The sequence below is a fragment of the Anolis carolinensis genome, chromosome 2 (assembly GCF_035594765.1).
Source record: "Anolis carolinensis isolate JA03-04 chromosome 2, rAnoCar3.1.pri, whole genome shotgun sequence".
NCBI lineage: Eukaryota > Metazoa > Chordata > Lepidosauria > Squamata > Dactyloidae > Anolis > Anolis carolinensis.
In genome coordinates this window covers 312,313,520-312,333,295 of record NC_085842.1, presented here as the reverse complement: position 1 = coordinate 312,333,295, position 19,776 = coordinate 312,313,520, and the positions used below count along the sequence as shown (strand labels likewise).

General features: G+C 42.7%; 1 protein-coding gene across 6 annotated transcripts in view; it reads left to right on the top strand.

Moving 5' to 3' along the window:
• The window catches only part of ctif (cap binding complex dependent translation initiation factor), a 177,515-nt gene that overhangs the window by 114,045 nt on the left and 43,694 nt on the right, over positions 1-19,776 (top strand). For 4 of the 6 annotated variants that reach the window (XM_062972567.1, XM_008102765.3, XM_016990860.2 and 1 more), the window contains 2 exons: positions 547-985; positions 3,683-4,012. In XM_062972567.1, coding sequence (XP_062828637.1) covers positions 547-985; positions 3,683-4,012 — 769 coding nt within the window. The remainder of the gene's footprint in view (positions 1-546; positions 986-3,682; positions 4,013-19,776) is intronic. The other 2 variants (XM_008102767.3, XM_003216171.4) reach the window with 1 other exon arrangement.

The following is a 19,776-nucleotide window of genomic DNA, read 5'->3' as shown; positions in this document are numbered from 1 at the left end:
GCTCCCATCTGCTGGAAGCCCTGTACTCTCACGTTAGGCTGAGGCTCTGCTACACCCGGGTGGACTGTAATCTCTGGAGTGGAATCTCCAGTTTGGACTCATCCCAGAACGTTCAGGGGAAGCAATCACATGGAGCTAGAATTTCTGCTTTGCAGGATGAGCCAGAGCTGCTCCTGCTAGGAATCCAGTCTAGATTTTGTTTCTCTCTGCCTTCTCGTTGGAACTGGTTTAGGGGGCAAAGAGGCCTCTTTTGCACTGTTCGTAGGTCAAAACAAAGTTCAGATGTCAAAACGTCACACTAGGCCGAGTGAGAATTTGTGGGGTAAAACATACTTATGTTAGGGCATTCATATGTAGAAGTTCTACTGTACTTTTTTGTCACTAGAGCTAAACTTATTAGTGGTTACTAAAATTAATGTCTCTGTTGCAACAAATTATGCCTCTTACATACAATTGTATGTTCGCCAATGAAGCGCTTTGGTGTTCTGAATGATGTGTGATTGTACCAAAAGTCAAAAACAATGTATGTTCTGCTTGTCATTGCAGGAGACAAAGGGCTCCTGGAGGAAACAAGGCACAGCAGCACCCGGAGCATCAGCAAGGCACTGCCAAACACAACAAGGAACACCAGAAACCCTCCCAGGGAGGCCAAGCACCCCACTCCTCAGGGCGACCCAGCCACCACGGCTACAGCCAAAACCGGCGGTGGCACCATAACCAGAAACACTCGCCCAATGACAAAGAGGTGCACCGAAATGCCAAAGAGACTGAGAACCTGAAAATCGAGGACGCCTCTGTCTGTACCGTGCACATCCCTCTGGAGATGCACCGAAACAGCGATGCCTCAGACAGACAGTCCCCACAGTACATTCAGGATCCAGAACACAAGCGGAAAGACAGCCTCCACGAACGGATAAGCGAGAGGCCCAAAATTAACTTGCTACAGTCTTCCAAAGACAGACTGCGTAGGAGACTAAAAGAGAAGGTAACTGCAAGTGTGAAGGTAACCTTCTAAGCAAGTGAGGGTGTTATGTAGAGCAAACGTGCAAAATCATTTTAGTCCCGAGAGGCATATTTGGTTTCAGAGAAGTTCTGGGGACCATTTTTCAATGATGGGTAGAGCAAAGGATTGAGACCAAAACAAAACCAAAAAAACGCCATTTCAAGTTATAGCTCTAAATACTGGTGACATTTCAGTCTTTCAGAATCAGTGGTGGTTCAATCATAGTGAAACTGGGAAATCAGTGATGCCAATGTAATAAAACACATGGAGAAGGAGTGGAGCTTCTGAAGGGCTTTTTGCAGGTGGGGGCATGAAACAAGTAAAAAGACAGTGAGTTACAGGATCTACAACAAGAAACTCACTAATTCTATGAAAGTAGATGTAGCTTGAACATTTTTGAGATTGTTCTCTGTCTATGAACCCTTCCACACAGCCATATAACCCAGAATATCAAGGCAGAAAATCCCATAATATTTGCTTTGAACTAAGTTATTTGAGTCCACACTGCCATATATTCCAGTTCAAAGCAGAAAATGTGGGATTTTATTCAGCTGTGTGGTGGAGGGCCTCAGAAAGCTAGAGGGGCTTACTATTTTCATTGTGGACAGCCAAAATGGAAGCTATTTACTAAAAAGTGTAATACCATACAGTGCAGAGAAGTACGGGTTATGTATCCATTTTTAGGATTTCAGAATCCAAGATATTCCTGAATTGTCCACATGGATGGCTGCGATAATGACGCTCCATGTACACAAACTTTGTTTCATGAACAAAATTATTAAAAATGTTTACAGTAGTATAAAATTACCTTCAAGCTACAAATATAAGGTATATATGAAACATGAATTGATTTTAGTGTGCAGGCATGGATCCCATCTCCAAGGAATCTCATTATGTATATGCAAAATCTGGGGGAAATCTGCCAAGACTTCTAGTTCCAAGCATTTTAGAGAAAGGATACTCAGCTGGACTTAAAATTGCCTTTTCACGGTACAAAGCAACCTGCAGCAAATATATCTCAATATGTTGTTTACCAGTCTTGATTTGGAATGTCTGTTATAATGAATCATTTTTGTTGGAAGTACCAGAATTCATTTATGTTTACTATTCATTGGGTTTCTCATCCATCTTCCAAGTTGTATTTAAAAGGTGTGTAAACTATTTAAATCCAGTTTAATGCTGCTGCTATTGCTGCTGCTTCCTCTTCCTCCTCTTTGCTAGGAATCTCCTTTTGCTTTTTATATCTTTCCCTTGTGTGAGTTTTATGCCTATTATGTTATCAGTTTACTCCCAAGGGGAGATTATTAGCTACATTTAGTAGAAAAGGGGGATTTGGTGATGTTATTGGGGAAACTCTCTCTAATCTGACATTTTCTTTGTTTTAGGAAGGCTTTAGTGCTTTAGTTGTCACTATTTCTAGTTTGTCCTCTGACTCAGCAGGACCCGTGTAATATTCTGTAGTGCCAGGTTCTGTCACTAGGTGTCAGTCTGTGCTGTTTATTGTTTTTGCCTAGAAGCATTAAGGCTACTGCATGCAGGAATAGGAAAACAGAGATAAAAGAGGAAAACAGATTCGCCTCCTTCAGAGGTTCACCCCAGCCCCAGTATAAGATAAAATGGAATCTGGTGAAAGAAGGAATCATCCCTGGATGCCTTTTGGGAGAAGTTTTGAAATGGGCTCCAAAGGATTAAAAGTAATTTTGTTTATTTCATGCAAGGCTTCCCTGACTGGGACAGAATTATAGTGCTTTGACACAACATTAATTGCCATGGCTCAGTGCTACAAAATTCTGGGATTTGTAGTTTTGTAAGAAATTTGTCTTTGCCTGCTAAAGAGCCCTGATGCCACAACAAACTACAAATCCTAGGATTCATTAGAATGGAGGTATGGCAGTTAAAGTGAAGTGAAACTTCTATAATTTTGCAGTCTGGAAAGTCTCATAATCATTCACACATGCAAATTGCTAGTTTCAAAGAGGTTCACGGAAACCTGCATGTTTGTGGTGTTAGTGTAGGAACCTAACTCTGTTGTTTCCATTTTATTTCCTGTCTCCAGTTCCAAATTTTCTTTTAAGTAATGGCCAGAAACATGTTTATTTCATTAACTTCAATATACCTGTAATAAGCATATTTTGGAGTGAAAAGGGTTTGTTTCTAATAATGCCAGTACAAACAATGTTCATTTGGGGATCCTTTGTTAAAAGTCCTCAGTTTCTTGATAACATTATAGTTCCTAGAGATCTTCAGTGAAAAAGCCCTGAAAAGTTAGCACTTTGAAATGTCCTCAGATTCTGTGAAAATGATGGTAATAAGATCTTGGATGTGTTACTGTGATGGATTGTACCTTTCATAAACATACCTCTCCCAAGACAACATGCCCAATATGTACTCGAAAAATGTAACTTTTCAGAATTCCAAAGTAGTGATGGCTTCTTAGAGTGATAAACTATGATGGAGCAGCCAGTAAAGCCTATAAACTTGTAGCCACCTGTTCAGATTTTCCTCTGCATCTAGATTTATATGCTTCTAGTGTAGCTGCATCCCTGACACAGATCTTGTTTTATGCTTGCTAATCGTGGTTGCTTGCTGCGCATTGCTGATCTGTGTTTTCTTCTTTCCTTCCTTCCTTCCTTCTTTCTTTCCCTTTTCTGTCCCCTTCCACGTTTCCTTGCATAACAGATGCCTTGTCTTTCCCTTTTCACGGATCAGGACGAAGTGGCCGTGGAGTCCACCAACCCAGAAAAGAACAAAATGGACAAACTAATTGAAATTCTTAACAGCATGCGGAACAACAGCAGCGGGGTGGACTCCAAGCTCACCAACTTCATGGAGGAGGCCCAGAACTCCACCAACTCCGAGGAAATGCTCGGGGAGATTGTCAAAACCATTTACCAGAAGGCCGTGACGGACCGCAGTTTTGCCTTCACGGCCGCCAAGCTCTGTGACAAGATGGCACTCTTCATGGTGGAAGGCACCAAGTTCCGAAGCCTCCTTCTCAACATGCTACAGGTAACCCCATAAAGCTCCATCGCTGCTGTTGCTGTTGCTACTGCTGCTTACAGAGAGAGAAGTTCGTAAGTTCTGGCCATGTTAGAACCATCCCCACATTCTATTCTCACCCAATTAATTTTAGAAAAATTAAAGCATAAATGGGGAGGAGGCAGAAGCTGGCCTTGTGTTTGTTTACAAGGGCGTCTCATGTCTACTGTGGACTGATATAATTTTGCAGACTGCTGTCTAGCTCCAATTCTAATTTTAAAGGCTGTCTTTAGTAAGCCCTTGGTTTCCCCCAAGGCATTGTTTGTCTACAATTGTTTATAGCAGGGCTTTGTAAACGTTTTCCACTCATGACACCTTTCCGCCCGAAAAATGTTTGTGACACCTTTTTGCTCAAGAAATATTTATATCACCCCAGCTACGTAGATATATACAATGGGTATAAAAAGCATTTACTGATAACAAAACCCAACTAGAAAAAAATTGTTGGTTTTTAGGCCTATCTCTGGAGTTATTTGGGGTACTGATTCAGAAAATTGCATTGGAGAGATTGCATCAGCTCTAGTTTCTTAGATATAGTTATCATGGTTTTCTGTGGGTAAGCAGATGGAGACTGCTGGATGGCATATGTTTGGTATCTCAAAAACTAGATCTGATTAGGAGAAACTGGTGCCATTTATGGAATTAGCAGGTCAAATATACTCAGAAACAGGACTAAAATTTGAGGCACCAAAATTTGTGTTGGCCAGTATTAGAGTAGATCTAGTGAATCAATTTGTGATCTTATAATTTTTCAATGATCATACCATACAATTATTGATATAGTAGATCTACCGTAGTTTGGACTAACCTGTAGGACTGATGTAGGAATCCTGCAACTTTCAAGATATTTATAGACTACTAGTCCCAGCAGCCCTAACTAGCATAACTAGCATAACTAACGATCTAACCGATAGACTTAACAATGTATAAGATAAATATAAAGGTTTCACCTTGACATTACATCTAGTTGTGTCCGACTCTTGGGGCTGGTGTTCATCTCCATTTCTAAGCCAGAGAGCCAGCATTGTCCGTTGACACCTCCAAGGTCATGTGGCTGGCATGACTGCATGCAGCGCCATTACCTTCCCGCCAGAGCGGTACCTATCGATCAACTCACATTTGAATGATTTTGAAGTGCTAAGTTGGGAGAACCTGGGGCTAACAGCGAGAGCTCACCCAGCTCCCCAGATTCGAGCCGCCAACCTTTCGTTCAGTAAGTTCAGCAGCTCAGCGGTTTAATCTGCTGTGCTATCATGGGCTCCTAACAATGTATAGAGCAGAGCTTCTTCAGCTTTTTCAACTCACAACCCATTTTTTCCCTAAAAAATGTTTATGCAATACAAATATATAAAGGACAGACGGAAGGGGAAAGGGGAGGGAGATGAGAGACCTCATGGGCCATCTAGTCCAACCCCCTGCTTCTTAGCGGGGGGTTGGACTAGATGGCCCATGAGGTCTCTTCCAATACTATTCTATGAGACAGAGAGAGTCTACAAATCCCAGGATTCCATAGTGTTGAGCCATGGCAGTTAAATTGACGTTGAGCTGCATTAAGTCCTATTGTAATTGCACTGCAAGAAAGAAATACAGTGTTCCCTCACTACTTTGCGGTTCGCTTTTCGTAGATTCGCTGTTTCGCGGTTTTTCAATAAACTCTAAAAGAATATTATAAATCATAAAAAGTTACAGTTTACATCCTAAGGAAGGGAGGAAGGAGAAGCCAAAGGGAGAAAAAAGGAGCCCAAGCAGCAACGGGAGGAGGAGTCAATTTATCAACACACAATTGGTTGATAAAGAATTAAGATAGTATATAACTACTAAAATCATGTATAAATATAGAAACAAATATAGTGTCCGTACTTTGCAGATTTTCACTTATTGCGGGTGGTCCTGGAACATAACCCCCATGATAAGTGAGGGAACACAGTAGACTAAATATGATACTATGACCCTTTTTGGTAGTTGGTCTTTCTTCCGGAGAGATTCTCCAATCTCTTGGAAGTGATAGGCATTAGCTAGAAGGTAGTTTGGCCGTTGCTTGTCACACATTCACACAGAGCTTTACCCTGGTTTTACTGCCATAGTTTAAGTCTATTTGAGCAAACAGCTGGAGTCAAAACCTAATTGCCGTGATCGACTGGAGCCGTCCGGTGTGTGGGTGGCTGCACTTAACAATTCCAGACAGAAACAGTTTGTGTCCTTGAGGGCTACTATTGATTTCTATGGGTGGCTGGCTGATCAGGACACTTGGTCCTGTATTTGTGGGGGGAATTGCATCAGGAGCTCAGGATATGAAATGGCAGCCACTGAGGTCAAATTAATGAAGATGGGTGCAGCATTTGAAGAAAGTTTAGGTGTGCATTGATGAGACAAATGAGCCATGCTTTCTAATGAACAGGATTGACAGAGCAGATCAGTCGCTTAAGAAACCTCCATGTGTCCATGAAGTCTTTTTCTAATGGGTGGGAATCACACATCTTATAAATCCCAAGGCACCTTTTACAGGTACTAGAATTATCATAATTTGACAGGGGAATGTCAGAAATGAAAAAAACTCAAAATAAATTTTAAAAACACATTGTCTGCTGTTCAATTGATGCAGTTGCTTTGGGTCCTTCACTGACTAGAAGTCCAGTACTGAAAATAAACATTGTAATTTACTTCCTCTTCTTTCCCAATTGTTTCCTCAGTCTCCTGATGTTGATCATCATCAATGTTTTATGGGTGACTGATTTAAAGAAAACCATGGGATCAAGTTGTTTCATTGAAATTACTTGGTTATAAATAGATTCAGATGTGAAGGTTTTTGGGCTGCTATCTGTTGTAGTTTGTGTTTCGTTTATTTATTTAGAATATTTCATGCATCGATACAAAGAGAGTTCTATTTTGGAACGATCCCAGAGCTGTAACTATCTTAATTCAGCTTTGTTCATTAGTTGTTTACAAAAGTACAGCTTCGTTCTTTCCAAGTGGGCTGTTTCGTTGTGATGTTTGGCTGTGTGCACTGACAAGCCAGGTCCTCTGGCCATGCGCCTCTTCCTCTTTGCTGACCTGGAAATATAAAAACAAACTTCTCATGCAAACGTAAAGTTCAGAATATAATCATGCTTGTTGGAAGAAACAGCAACTTCTCTAAATTCTGGAAATCTATGAAAGGAACACATGGAAAGAGATGTCACTGTGATATAGCTCCTTCCATAACTGTTCTCATAAGTGGGAAGAAGAAAACTAAGAAATCTTTCACATAAGTTGCATTCTTACATCAGCATACACTCTTTTTTGTTTCTCTGAATGTTTATTTGCTTTTCAACAGATTATTGTAAAGTGAAAGATAGCAGAAACAGTTAGGCATGGTTTACATTTAACATCCAAGTTTACCTTCTGGCAGTTCTCCCTTTCCCACCTTTTTGTATATTTGTGTCTTGTAAAGGTATAATTGAGAACCCGTGCAATGCATGTTGTTGTTGTTTTTGTTGTTGTTGTTGTTGTTGTTACCCATGGTGGGTCACAGCATAGTGGTTTGGGTCCATGGATACCCACCTGGGCAAGACATGCTCTCTCAGCCTTAGAACAAAGCAATGGTATATCTCTTCTGAAGGAATCTGGACAAGAAAATAGCATGATAGGTTCGCTTTAGGGTTACCTTCAGTTGGAAATTACTTGAAGGCATACAGTGACAACACAGAGTTACTGCTGGACCAAGTCGACTAGAACCTGTTTTGGTACTGAATGCATTAGCATGTTCCCTTCTGTTTTGTATCAGTGCAAATACCTTTGGATTGATTTATTCTTAGAACTGTTTTGGCAATTGAGTCCACTGGATCCAAATCTAGCATCCGGGGGGCATTAATTGGAGCGGCCTCCAGATCGAGGGAAGTAATGGTCCCACTCTATTCTGCTTTGATCAGACTTCACCTGGAAGAAGGTGTCGAGATCATTGAAGCATATTGACAAATTGAAATGTGTTGAAAGAAGGGTAACAAAAGTGATCAAACGTCTGCAGGCCAAGTCCTATGAGTGTTTTGGAAGCTGGTACATTTAGCCTGAGAAAGAGATTTAAAGTGGGGACAAGATAGAGCATGTGTAAATATTTAAAAGGATGGCACAGTGAAGATGGAGCAGGTTGGTTTTCTTCTGCTCTACAGACTAGGACACAGAGCAGTAATTCAAATGACAGAAAAAGAGATTCCACCTGAATATTAGGGAGAACTTCCTAATGGTAAGAGCTATTCAACACTGGAATATGCTGCTGTCTGGAAGTATGATGGAGTCTCCTTCTCTGGAAATTTTAAAGCAGAGGTTGGATGCCCATCAGTTGGGGGTTCTTTGGGTGTGTGTTCTTGCACTGCAGAATGAAGTTGGACTATATAGTCTTTGGGACCCTTCCAACTCTACGATTCCATGATGGCCCACTTTAGCGGGAATGCATTGCTTCACCATATTCTCAATGAAGTCCCTCCAAAATGAAAACATATACCTGATCAGATCAGTAATGCTCTCCATGCAGTGTGCTGGTGCAGAGACTGCAACTACCAATTGCAGGTTGTGGATTTATTTTGGGGGGGGGGGGGGCAACACACAATGCCAAGTGATCTTCCAGGTCTACGCAGCGCAGGACGTAGAGTGCTGAGGATGTTCCAGGGTGTGGATAGATATAACCACGAAGCCGTCTGGGTCAAGATGACATTTTGAGAATCCACCTACTGTGCAGCTTCTAGAAATTTTTGCCACAATTCAGTGGTACGGATGTTGTGAAGATTTAACTCGATCCAAGTTACGCCTTTTTGTAAAATTAAACACTGAATACTTAAAAAACAAAAGTTTGTGAGAAAATTGGTTAGTTTTAGGTAGAGAAGAAGTAAGTTATTTGTTTGAAATATGTATTGTTTCCTGCATGAAAAATGATAAGTGTTTCTTTACAAGATAATTATCCAGGACATTTGGCAAAATGCTAAGCCTGGGAAAAATAGCACAGAAATTTTGTTGTTTATTTTCTTAATGAGAATCAAAGAAACAAATAATTAAATATGTCCAAATCACTAAGGTATGTCTTATCTTCCCTCAGCAGTCTTGAACAGGTAGATATATGTAACAAAACATGCCTCTACTCATCTGATACTGAATAGTCACAGCTAACTGTCACCTGCCTACTACATTATTTTCTTATCTGTCAGTAAGAAAATGTTTAAATTTGCCAGTAATACTTCTGTCTCCTGAAGGAATAACTTCCTTTCTGGATAAGGTTGCCAAATTGCTTGAGTTTTCCATTACATATTTGATATGTAACTTTGTGTATTTATACCTTCTGGGCCGATGCTTCAGGTAACATTGAAAGCTGGGAATGCCTAGAGGGGGCATGGCCCAGAGTTGTGGAGTCTATGCTTCATGTCATTGATCAAGGAGCCTATTTTCTCTTCCTTGTAGCCTCTGAAACTAAAAAAAAAATGGTGGGTTGGAGAGTCAAAACTGGAAGTGTCCAAAAGTTAGATTTAAGTTTGGAAAGAGTGGGTTTGTTAAATACATTACTCCAAAAGTTTCCAAACATAAAATCATACTTGTAGCCATGTTCATTAAAGAATTCTGGGAAATATCATCCAAACAGTAACCTTTCACAAGATATTACTCCTTGGAGGACCATCACTGCTCCAGGCAGACAGTATGGGGCCACATGGAGCAGTGATCTTGTGAAGTATAAAGACACATGGCATTCAAAAGTATAGTGTCTAGATCCAGGGAAGTCATACTACCTCTCTCTTCTGCCTTGGTCAGACCACACCTGGAATCACACTGTGTCCAGTTCTGGGTACCGAAATTGAAGGGAGATGTTGACAAGCTGGAAAGTGTCCAGAGAAGGGCGACTAAAATGATCAAGCCCTATGAGGAGCGTCTTAAAGAGCTGGGCATGTTCAGTTTGCAGAAGAGAAGGCTGAGAGGAGACATGATGCGGGCCATATATAAATATGTGAGGAGAAGTCATAGGGAAGAGGGAGCAAGCTTGTTTTCTGGTGACCTGGAGACTAGGATGCGGAACAATGGCTTCAAACTGCAGGAAAGGAGATTCCACCTGAATATTAGGAAGAACTTCCTCACTGTGAGAGCTGTTCAGCAGTGGAACTCCCTGCCCTGGAATGTGGTGGGGGCTACTTCTTTGGAGACTTTGAAACAGAGATTGGGTGGCCATCTTTCAGGGGTGTTTTGAATGTGATTTTCCTACTTCTTGGCAGGCAGTTGGACTGGATGGCCCACGAGTCTCTTCCAACTCTATGATTCTTTGACTCTATGAAAAGAAATGCCCCATGGCCTGAAAGGGCCTTCCTTCCCATCTCAAAATGTGAGGGCTTCCTGTGATTACTTTGGGTGTATTCTCTGCACTACAGCTTTGAGACAGTTTCTGATGACTAATTCTTCTGGCCCCAGTGAAAGAAAAATTGGGAACCATAGCCATAGCAACTGGGTTTGGACAATAGAGATCTTCCATACTGTCCTCAAAATACAAAATCTCATGGTTTTGCGGAGGAAGCCCATTTATGTTAGACTAGTATTTTAGGGGCAGGCAACCTAGTGTCCTCCAGGTGTTTTCAACCCTTAATTTTCATAACCTCTTCCATGCTGACTGGGGTTTCTAGAAGTTGTTGTCCAAAATATCTAGAGGACAGCATTCTTTTAACTATATACTGCAGTGTAGGAGTTCTAGCAGAGTCAAGGCATAATGGTAGAACTTTAAATAACATTTATTCTAGATCTGATACTGAAAACAGGACACTGAAAGCTGTGTTATATAGTAGATAAAAGAAAAAGGTATCTGATACAGATTTCATCTTCATGAAGATCTCAGTTTCTCCCAATAAAACCTACATTGCTTATCTCGAATACCAAGGGTTTTTTTCTAGTGTGATCCAGCACTCAAGTTAAGATAGCAGTGAAATGTTACATGTTTAGACTTTAGAAAAGGGAATGAGGAACCTATGGCCCTCCAGATATTTTGCTCTAACTCTTATTGACACCAGCCAATTTGTCCAGTGGGTGGAATAGATGAATGTCATAGTCTATATCCATTTGGAAGCATCCTTTTCCTTCAAAGCTTTGGCCCAAAATGGTGTGGTGGACTCCACCATGGAGCAAAAACAATTCCCAACAACAGTTGTCAACTCCTGCCTTACAGAAAATATAGATTGTGAAGAGGAAGCTGTTTTAGTAGATTTGTAGAGAGACTAAAAAAAAGTGGTGTCATGGCATCCAAATTGTCCCCAGCTTTCCAGGTGATCATGGAAAAGGAAAAGGCCATGAGCGTGAGAGATCTCTGTGGAATTCAGGGCAGTGGGGTTTACATTCATGCCTCCTTCTCAAGGCCCATCCTGCTTGGGATTAAGGGGACAGAGGCTGAACTCAGGATAAATCTGCTACCGAGCCCCGGACACATATTATCCCAAAGGGTGAAGGACCTTGTTAGCCTGATGTTGCCTGGCTGTATGAGGGTGTGATAAATAGGGATAAACATCTTCCCTCATTACTGCTAAAGCCTTTGAATCCTCCTCCAGCCATTCATCAGCAGCTGTAGGCCAGAACCCCTCGCATATGGACAGAACAGATGTTCGTGTTTTTAAGAATACGCCTGTAGATTTGCTTAGTTTGCCCCGGAAGGGTAAATGGCTGCAAACTGAAATCCTGATGGTCTGGACAGACTGGCAGAAGTCTCCAAGGAAGCTTCAGCAGAGGTTCTGATGGATTAGAGCAAGGATCAGGAGCCCCAAGGGCTGGATCCAGTTTCAGTTCTCCAGGGCCACATTCTAGCGGTGGGTGGACCATAGAATCATAGAATCTCTCTTCTGCAGGCTAAACATGCCCAGTTCTTTAAGCCTCTCCTCATAGGGCTTGTTCTCCAGACCTTTGATCATTTTAGTTGCCCTCCTCTGGACACATTCCAGCTTGTCAACATCTCCCTCCAACTGCGGTGCCCAGAATTGGACACAGTATTCCAGGTGTGGTCTGGCCAAGGCAGAATCGAGTGGGAGCATGACTTCCCTGGATCTAGACGCTATTCCCCTATTGATGCAGGCCAGAATCCCGTTGGCATTCTTAGCAGCCGCATCACATTGCTGGCTCATGTTTAACTTGTTGTCCACAAGATCTTTTTCACATGTACTGCTGTCTAGCCAGGCGTCCCCCATTCTGTATCTTTGCATTCGATTTTTTCTGCCGAAATGAAGTATCTTGCATTTATCCCTGTTGAACTTCATTTTGTTAGTTTTGGCCCATCTCTCTAGTCTGTCAAGATCTTTTTGAATTCTGCTCCTGTCTTCTGGGAAAATAATGGGATTCAAGCATATTTTAGCATAAACCTCTTAACAGTCAGTGACTGAGTACTCATCTATAAGGGCTCAGTAGCCAACATTGACCATAAAATTGCTCCTGGCTGTCTACATGACATCCAGGGACTTGTCCTTATTACAAAGTAAACTGAGTTAAATGGGTTTAATTCTGTTAAGGAAAGTTGGGAATGATTTGCAGTTTGGCCAAAACTCTAAAGCAGCTCAGGTTTGATCATAATTTGGACAGCACTATTGCAGACCAATCCATTGTCCACATGGTACACTGTCACCAGCCCTTTTTTTCCTGTGCTCATCAGTGCAAAGAAAAGGAAACAGATTCAATCCATATTGCACCATTGCTGCTACCCCCATTCCTCCCTGGTTCTGTGGGCACCCTAATGTCAGTATGGAGTACCCACCACAGCTTGGAGCTCTGGGGCTACAATGGTGACAGGGATGGAAAGGTGATGGTTCCTCAGGGCCAGGTTGGTCTCAGCCTGACTGTACTGTGTAGACTTCACCACGTCACCACCACAGGTTGGAGACCGACTGTGTGACCACCTCCGGGTCCAGAACATTACTGTTCCCAGTTGAGTACAGATTAAGCAGCCAGTGTAGATAAGCCCTTCATATTTGGAGAGGCATTTCAACATTTTAGAATGGAAAGTATTAAAAACAAAACAGAGTATCCACCAGATGATGCTGTCATGCACAAAAGAGTGTGACTATCTGGTGAACCCTAGATAAGGGAGACTAAGAAAACAGGAGGCCTGGATTCTGCCTTGGGACAGCTAAAAGGATGGCTTGCTAGAGATCTATGTTGTGGCTTCCCAGCACATTGATCTCCAGGCTCTATCTATATATCTTATAAATATGACATCTCAACCAGTTCTGTTTCTGCCATTTTACAGAGTGAGTTAAGTCACTGGAGAGGTAAAGAGTGGCCCCAGAATCCCTCAAGAGATGGGGGAGGCCCCCCCCTTTTTAAACCACAACAACAAAGTAATATTAACTTTCCAAGCTTTGGAGCTACCCAGTCAAGCATTGCAAGCATTACAAGTATGGTTTGCCTTTTTAAAAAGACAGAAGAAGAAACCTTTGGTTATGAAATTGGAGAGATGTTTCCCCAGAGAGTTTTCTTCTGCCATTGTTCTACATACCGACACTTACTTTGGCCCCGAGTGTGCTTTTTTTTTTGGGGGGGGGGGGGGATGTCCATTGGCTTGCCTTGCAGGCTCCGGGTATGTAACATAAGTTAAACTATTCCTCTGTTGAAATCTGCCTGCTCTTTATAGCCAAGAGGTGTCTGCTTCTGAAGTATGCATAGCAAAGTATATTATTAGAGTGAGATTCACTGGGAGTGTAATCGAACACTTCTCGCCTTAGCAACCGTTCCCAACAACACAGGAAACAGAAGGATGCAATACCATTTTGGGGGGGGGGGGGGGGAGACAGTGAAGGAAGAGGAGCACCCAAAACCAGCAACTCTGGCACAGATAGCAAACACTTGCAAAAGAGAGGAGCAGAGACATACCTAAAATCAATCGGAATTAGTATTGATAAGCCAGTCGTTGGATCTGACTAGGAACCAAAATGATGTTTCTTAGGCTGTCATACTGTGGACATATCATGAGATGATATGGCTCCTGAAGCTCACCAAAGTGGAAGTAAGCAAGAAAAGAGCAAGACTGCATTACAGGCAAATTGATTCAGGGATCTTTCATAGTATAACCATCCCTCTATATCCACAGATTCTTTATCCACGCAGTCAACCACACACAGCTTGAAAACAAAAAAATAAATTCCAAAGTTTAAACCTTGATTTTATCATTTTATACAAGGGACACAATTTTATTGCACCATGGTGTACAATCGGATCCACACAATAAACAGAATCAGAAAAGTATATTTTCTGTCAAATGTATTTTTAATGTACATTTCAGCCTTGGGACCCAGATGTTGCTGGACTTCAACTCCCATCATCTCCAGCTGGCATATTCAGTGGCCAGGCATGATGGGGTTGGTGGAAAGCTGGGGGTGGATGAACTATGTGTACATCACTTTAAGAATCGCACTAATTATTGCTTTAAAAATTACATCTCAGAGTTGAACTTTTTCTCTCCATCATTTGTTAGGAAACTTATTTCATGTCCTTGTGCCCATCTGCAAGATGTTTCCTCAGCTATTTTTGTGAGGTGGCAACTGCTTGGGAAAATGTATTTATTTTAAAATATATTCTTACCCTATGTTCCGCTTCAAAACAAACATAGATAATTAGCACCTAGTCTTTAGCTAAGTACCACATGGAAAATAGTGCTGTTGTTGTTTCTTACCTTCTTCTCCCAAGCCACGGTGGTGCAATGGGTTAAACCCTTGTACTGACTGAACTGCTGACTTGAAGGTTGGCAGTTCGAATCCACGAGACGGGGCGAGCTGCCATCTGACAGCCCTAGCTTCCCATCCAAGGACATGAGAAGCCCTGTGCAGGATGGTAACACATCCGTGCGTCCCCTGTGCAACGTCTTTGAAGACAGCCAATTGTCTCACACCAAAAGCAACTTGCCTCACTTCGCTTCTGACACAATTAAAAAAAAACCCCTGCTTCTCCCAATAGATCAAGGGTCAAAAACAACAGAAAACAACCGAGAAATTGGGCGGTTCTGTTCACTTGGTTCTTCAACCCCCCTTGGAAATCCTAGCAGATTCCCAAGGAAAATTAATGGCAAAATCAAGGTTTGCTTTCTGGTATTTATTTTTCAATATTTTCAAGTCATGGGGCCAACGCTGAATCTCTGGTTGAACCTATCACTTTTCTCCCATAGAGTCCAAGCCCAACTGTCAAACCACTACACCATGCTGGGCTGCCATTAGTGTTTTATTACTACAGTAGAGTCTCACTTATCCAAGCCTCGCTTATCCAAGCTTCTGGATTATCCAAGCCATTTTTGTAGTCAATGTTTGCAATATATCATGATATTTTGGTGCTAAATTCGTAAATACAGCAATTACAACATAACATTACTGCGTATTGAACTACTTTTTCTGCCAAATTTGTTGTATAACATGATGTTTTGGTGCTTAATTTGTAAAATCATAACCTAATTTGATGTTTAATAGACTTTTCCTTAATCCCTCCTTATTATCCAAGATATTCGCTTATCCAAGCTTCTGCTGGCCCGTTTAGCTTGGATAAGTGAGACTCTACTGTATATCTGAAAATGATCATATCCAAAAATGTGTGAACATTCAGTGGAGCACAATTTTGCGTTTTCATTGCTTGAGATAGAAAACCAAATATTACCCTTCTCCAGAATTTGGGGAAATCATTTTTTGGGGATTCCACATTGACCATGGAGGCTGGAGGATTTGAGGGATATTAGACCAATAAATAATAACTTTTCCAAACTCCTTTTCTCTACTGCAATTTAACATGGGCCACAATCCATCTGGAAGTCCTGCTAGAGATAAAAAGGGAGAAAAGGAGATACCTGTTGCCTTTTGGTCTCAGATCTTTAAGCCATTTTGGATCATGCCTTCCTACATAGTTTCCACCAAGTGCTCTTCTCCTGTGAGTATATATACAGTAATTGTTTTTTTTGAAGGGGAGAAAAAAAACCATCATAATATAGAAACTGATCGGCTTCATTAAAGCCGACAGGCGAACAAGCACATTTAGCTTTGGAGTGTAGGGTTTACAGCTTCCTTCCCTCAGAGTGATATATGTGTCAAGGGCTTTATGGCTTATGATTTGTGTTCCGTAAAAAAACCGGGGGAGGAGGGTTGGCAGTATCGTTTCTCCATCGTCTATCAAGGTCTGATGAGTTATTTTGGTGAGGGAACAGTTATCTCCTGCAACAGACTTGCGAATCACTCCCTTGAGCATTGTGTGCAGATGATTGGCTTGCAGTAGAATTATTGATAATAATGAAAAGCCAACAACAGCCCAGTGTTTTTTATCTGTGGATCTTGCGGGGAGCTTTCAAAGCGAAACAGGCATTCTCAGCTTGATTATCTATGAAGCAGTGGGTCTGGCTATTGTCTGGTTTATCCCAACATTGTCAACACAGACTAGCAGACTTACTTACGTACTTAGGCCATCCCTCGTAGCCCGAGGATGATGTCCCTCCAAGTGTAGTGTCTTGGCAGTGGATGCATAGGTGGCTCTGGAGACCTATTCTTGACCCACATGTTCTTCCGCAGTGAGGATATCGGTTTCCAGATGGAAGGCAGTCCCGGTCAGGGTTGGCTTGACGCGCCTTTTTCTTGGCACATTTCTCCCTTAAACCCTCCATTCATGCCTCTTCAAATTCTGCAGCACTGCTGGTCACAGCAGACCTCCAGTTAGAGCTCTCAAGGGCCAGGGCTTCCCAGTTCTCGGTGTCTATGCCACAGTTTTTAAAATTGGCTTTAAGCCCATCTTTAAATCTCTTTTCCTGCCCAACAACATTACATTTCCCGTTTTTGAGTTGGGAATATAGCAACTGCTTTGGGAGATGGTGAGTGGGCATTTGGACAACGTGGCCAGTCCAGCGGAGTTGAAGGCATAGGAGCATCACTTCCACGCTGGTGGTCTTTGCTTCTTCCAGCACGCTGACATTTGTCTACCTGTCTTCCCAAGAGATTTGCAGGATTTTTTGGAGGCAACACTGATGGAATCTTTCCAGGAGTTGAATGTAGACAGTAGACAGTCCATGTTTTGCAGGCATATAGCAGGGTTGGGAGGACAATAGCTTTATAAACAAGCATCTTGGTATCCCTACAGATGTCCCAATCCTCACTCTCTGCTTCATTCGGAGAAATGCTGCACTCGCAGAGCTCAGGCAGTGTTGTATTTCAGTGTCGATGTTGACTTTTGTGGAGAGTCCAACCACAGCTAGCCAAATACCACCAAAGACGTACCCAAGTGGGGCTTGAAGGTAATGGGCATCTCTTGCCTGATATTGAGAAGCCCACAGCTAAGAATCAAGGAAGTTCCACCAACAACCATTGTTAAAATGTGTACAATGGTTCTTCGGTATCCACTGGGATTTGATTCCAGGACTGCCCATTATATACAATAGTGTAGTAGAATGGTTTCCTTTATATAAAATGGCAAAATCAAGGTTTGCTTTGGGGAAATGGAGTTCCTCCAGTGCAATTCTGTGTTCAGCATCCAGCATAGTTGACCATAAAGTTGTACTGGAAGACTTAGAAATGTCTAAAAATGTACTCTCTCAAGGTTTAAAAAAATCATTCATGTTTTTTTTCACTTTCATGGCGATCCTGTGCCCTGAACCTCAGTAAATGTGGAGGTCTGACTGTACTCCTTTGTACTACCAGCATATAACTGGTTTGACTGGGATTGCAGAACCTGGGAACAGCAGGGTTAATATTCAGCAGAAAGATGGTGCGACCACTTAGCCATATGAGTGTAGATTTGCACAGTATAGGAGCTCAGCTTAAAAGTGTTACAGATACGATTAATGCTTTGGGGGGGGGCAGTGGGATAAAACGGCAACAGCTTTCTGGGTTCAAGTCCAGGCTAAGTCTGATATCAGGGATTTGTTCTTTTACCCTTGAATGTTCCTGGGTAATTCTGTAGCCGTGTGTTTATCTTATACACTCCTTGGTAGTCAGGGTGCCTGTGTCTGCAGTCACCAGAATTCCTCTCCTGAGACATGAGATACGGAGTGGAGTGGGGTGGGCTGGGAGGTGAGAGAGGAAAAGAGAAGGGGGCTTCTGGCTGGCTGCCCAAACTGGCAGGCAGGTGAAAAAAAAATTAAAACTTGGAATGAACTAGTTGCTATAAAACCCTGGCAGGCCTCCCCCTCCCCTGCCTCCATCCTGGGCTGGGAATGTTCCATTGCGGCCCACCAAGTCTGGCCAAGTCCTTGTCTTTTGCATATTTTTCTTTCTAATCTCCTGATAGGCTTTCCCTCCCCGTGTTTTGTTAACATGACGGGAGCCGGGTCTCAGCTGGGTCCCACGCAGCAGATAAAGTGGAGCTATCGGAGAAGCCTGTATTAAGTGTCCGGTCAGCCGCATGGTTGTGAAGCTTTCCCCGGTGTGTAAGCAGAGTTGGCGGCACCTTTCGGGCTGACCCGTCTGAGCGGCATTAATGCGAATATCCTTTCTGTCACCCCACACACACACACATACACACACACACTCACAAACGCAACATCACTCCTAGCCGAGCTGGCGTGGGAGGAGGTGGAAGCAGCCGGAGACTGTGTGGTTGGATCAATTCCTGCCTCGTCAGTCAGACAGACGCGAGAATCCCAACCATGCTAACTAGCAATGTGCTGAATCTCAGCCTAAGACAAGCACGCCTGGCAGGCGCTCTCAGGGACCACGCCGCTTGTACCTGCTGAGTCGGGGAAGGGGATCTGGAAGCAAGGCAGCAGGGAATGGCATCCTGGCTGCGCCCAGACATGGAACATTTTCGTGCCGTGTTATGTAATGCTGTCCCTCGGGTGCCTCTTGGGAGTATAACAGACCAAAGGGGTCCGGAAGGCTGTGATCAGCGAGACCTATTGTCCTCCGCAGACAGGGAAGAAGAGTTCCCATCTAGCTTGGCTCAGACAGTCCCTGGAATTTTGTCTTGTTATTTATTTTATTTATTTATTTCCAACATTTATATCCCGCCCTTCTCACCCGAAGGGACTCAGGGCGGCGTACAAAATTGGCAACAATTTGATGCTTACACATAATTAAAACAGCAATGAAAATCCAATTAAAACAATATAAAAAATATAAAACCTATGATTAAAATCCATTCATCCAAAATCCTCTTGCTGTAGCCGTAAATCAATCCGGGTCATCTTTATCATTTAATCTTCGAAAGCCTGGGCACATAACCATGTTTTCAGGGCTTTTCTAAAACTCAAAAGGGTTGAGGCTTGCCGTATTTCTCTGGGGAGGGTGTTCCACAGCCGGGGAGCCACCACCGAGAAGGCCCTGTCCCTCATACCACCAGCCGCGCTTGTGAGGCAGGCAGGACCGAGAGTAGGGCCTCACCAGATGACCTTAGGGATCTTCCTGGCTCATAGGAGGAGATACGTTCGGACAAGTAGATTAGGCCAGAACCGTTTAGGGCGTTAGGTGATAGTAGAGGAACATAGCAACCCATTTCATAAAATCATTAGAGTTGGAGGAGACCCCAAAGGCCATCCAGTCCAACTTCATTCTGCCGTGCAAAAATACCCAGTCAAAACACTTCTGATGGATGGCTTTCCAGCCTCCGTTTAAAAACCTTCAGAGAAAGAGACTCCACCACACTGCCAAAGTACTCTTACCAAATGTTTAGGTAGAAACTCTGTGAATTTTGAATCGATTATTCTATGTCCTAGTCTCCAGAGCAGCTGAAAACAAACTTGCCCCCTGCAGACTAACTCAACTAGAGAAATCAGCCATAGCCGAGCACTTGATGAACCAACCTGGACA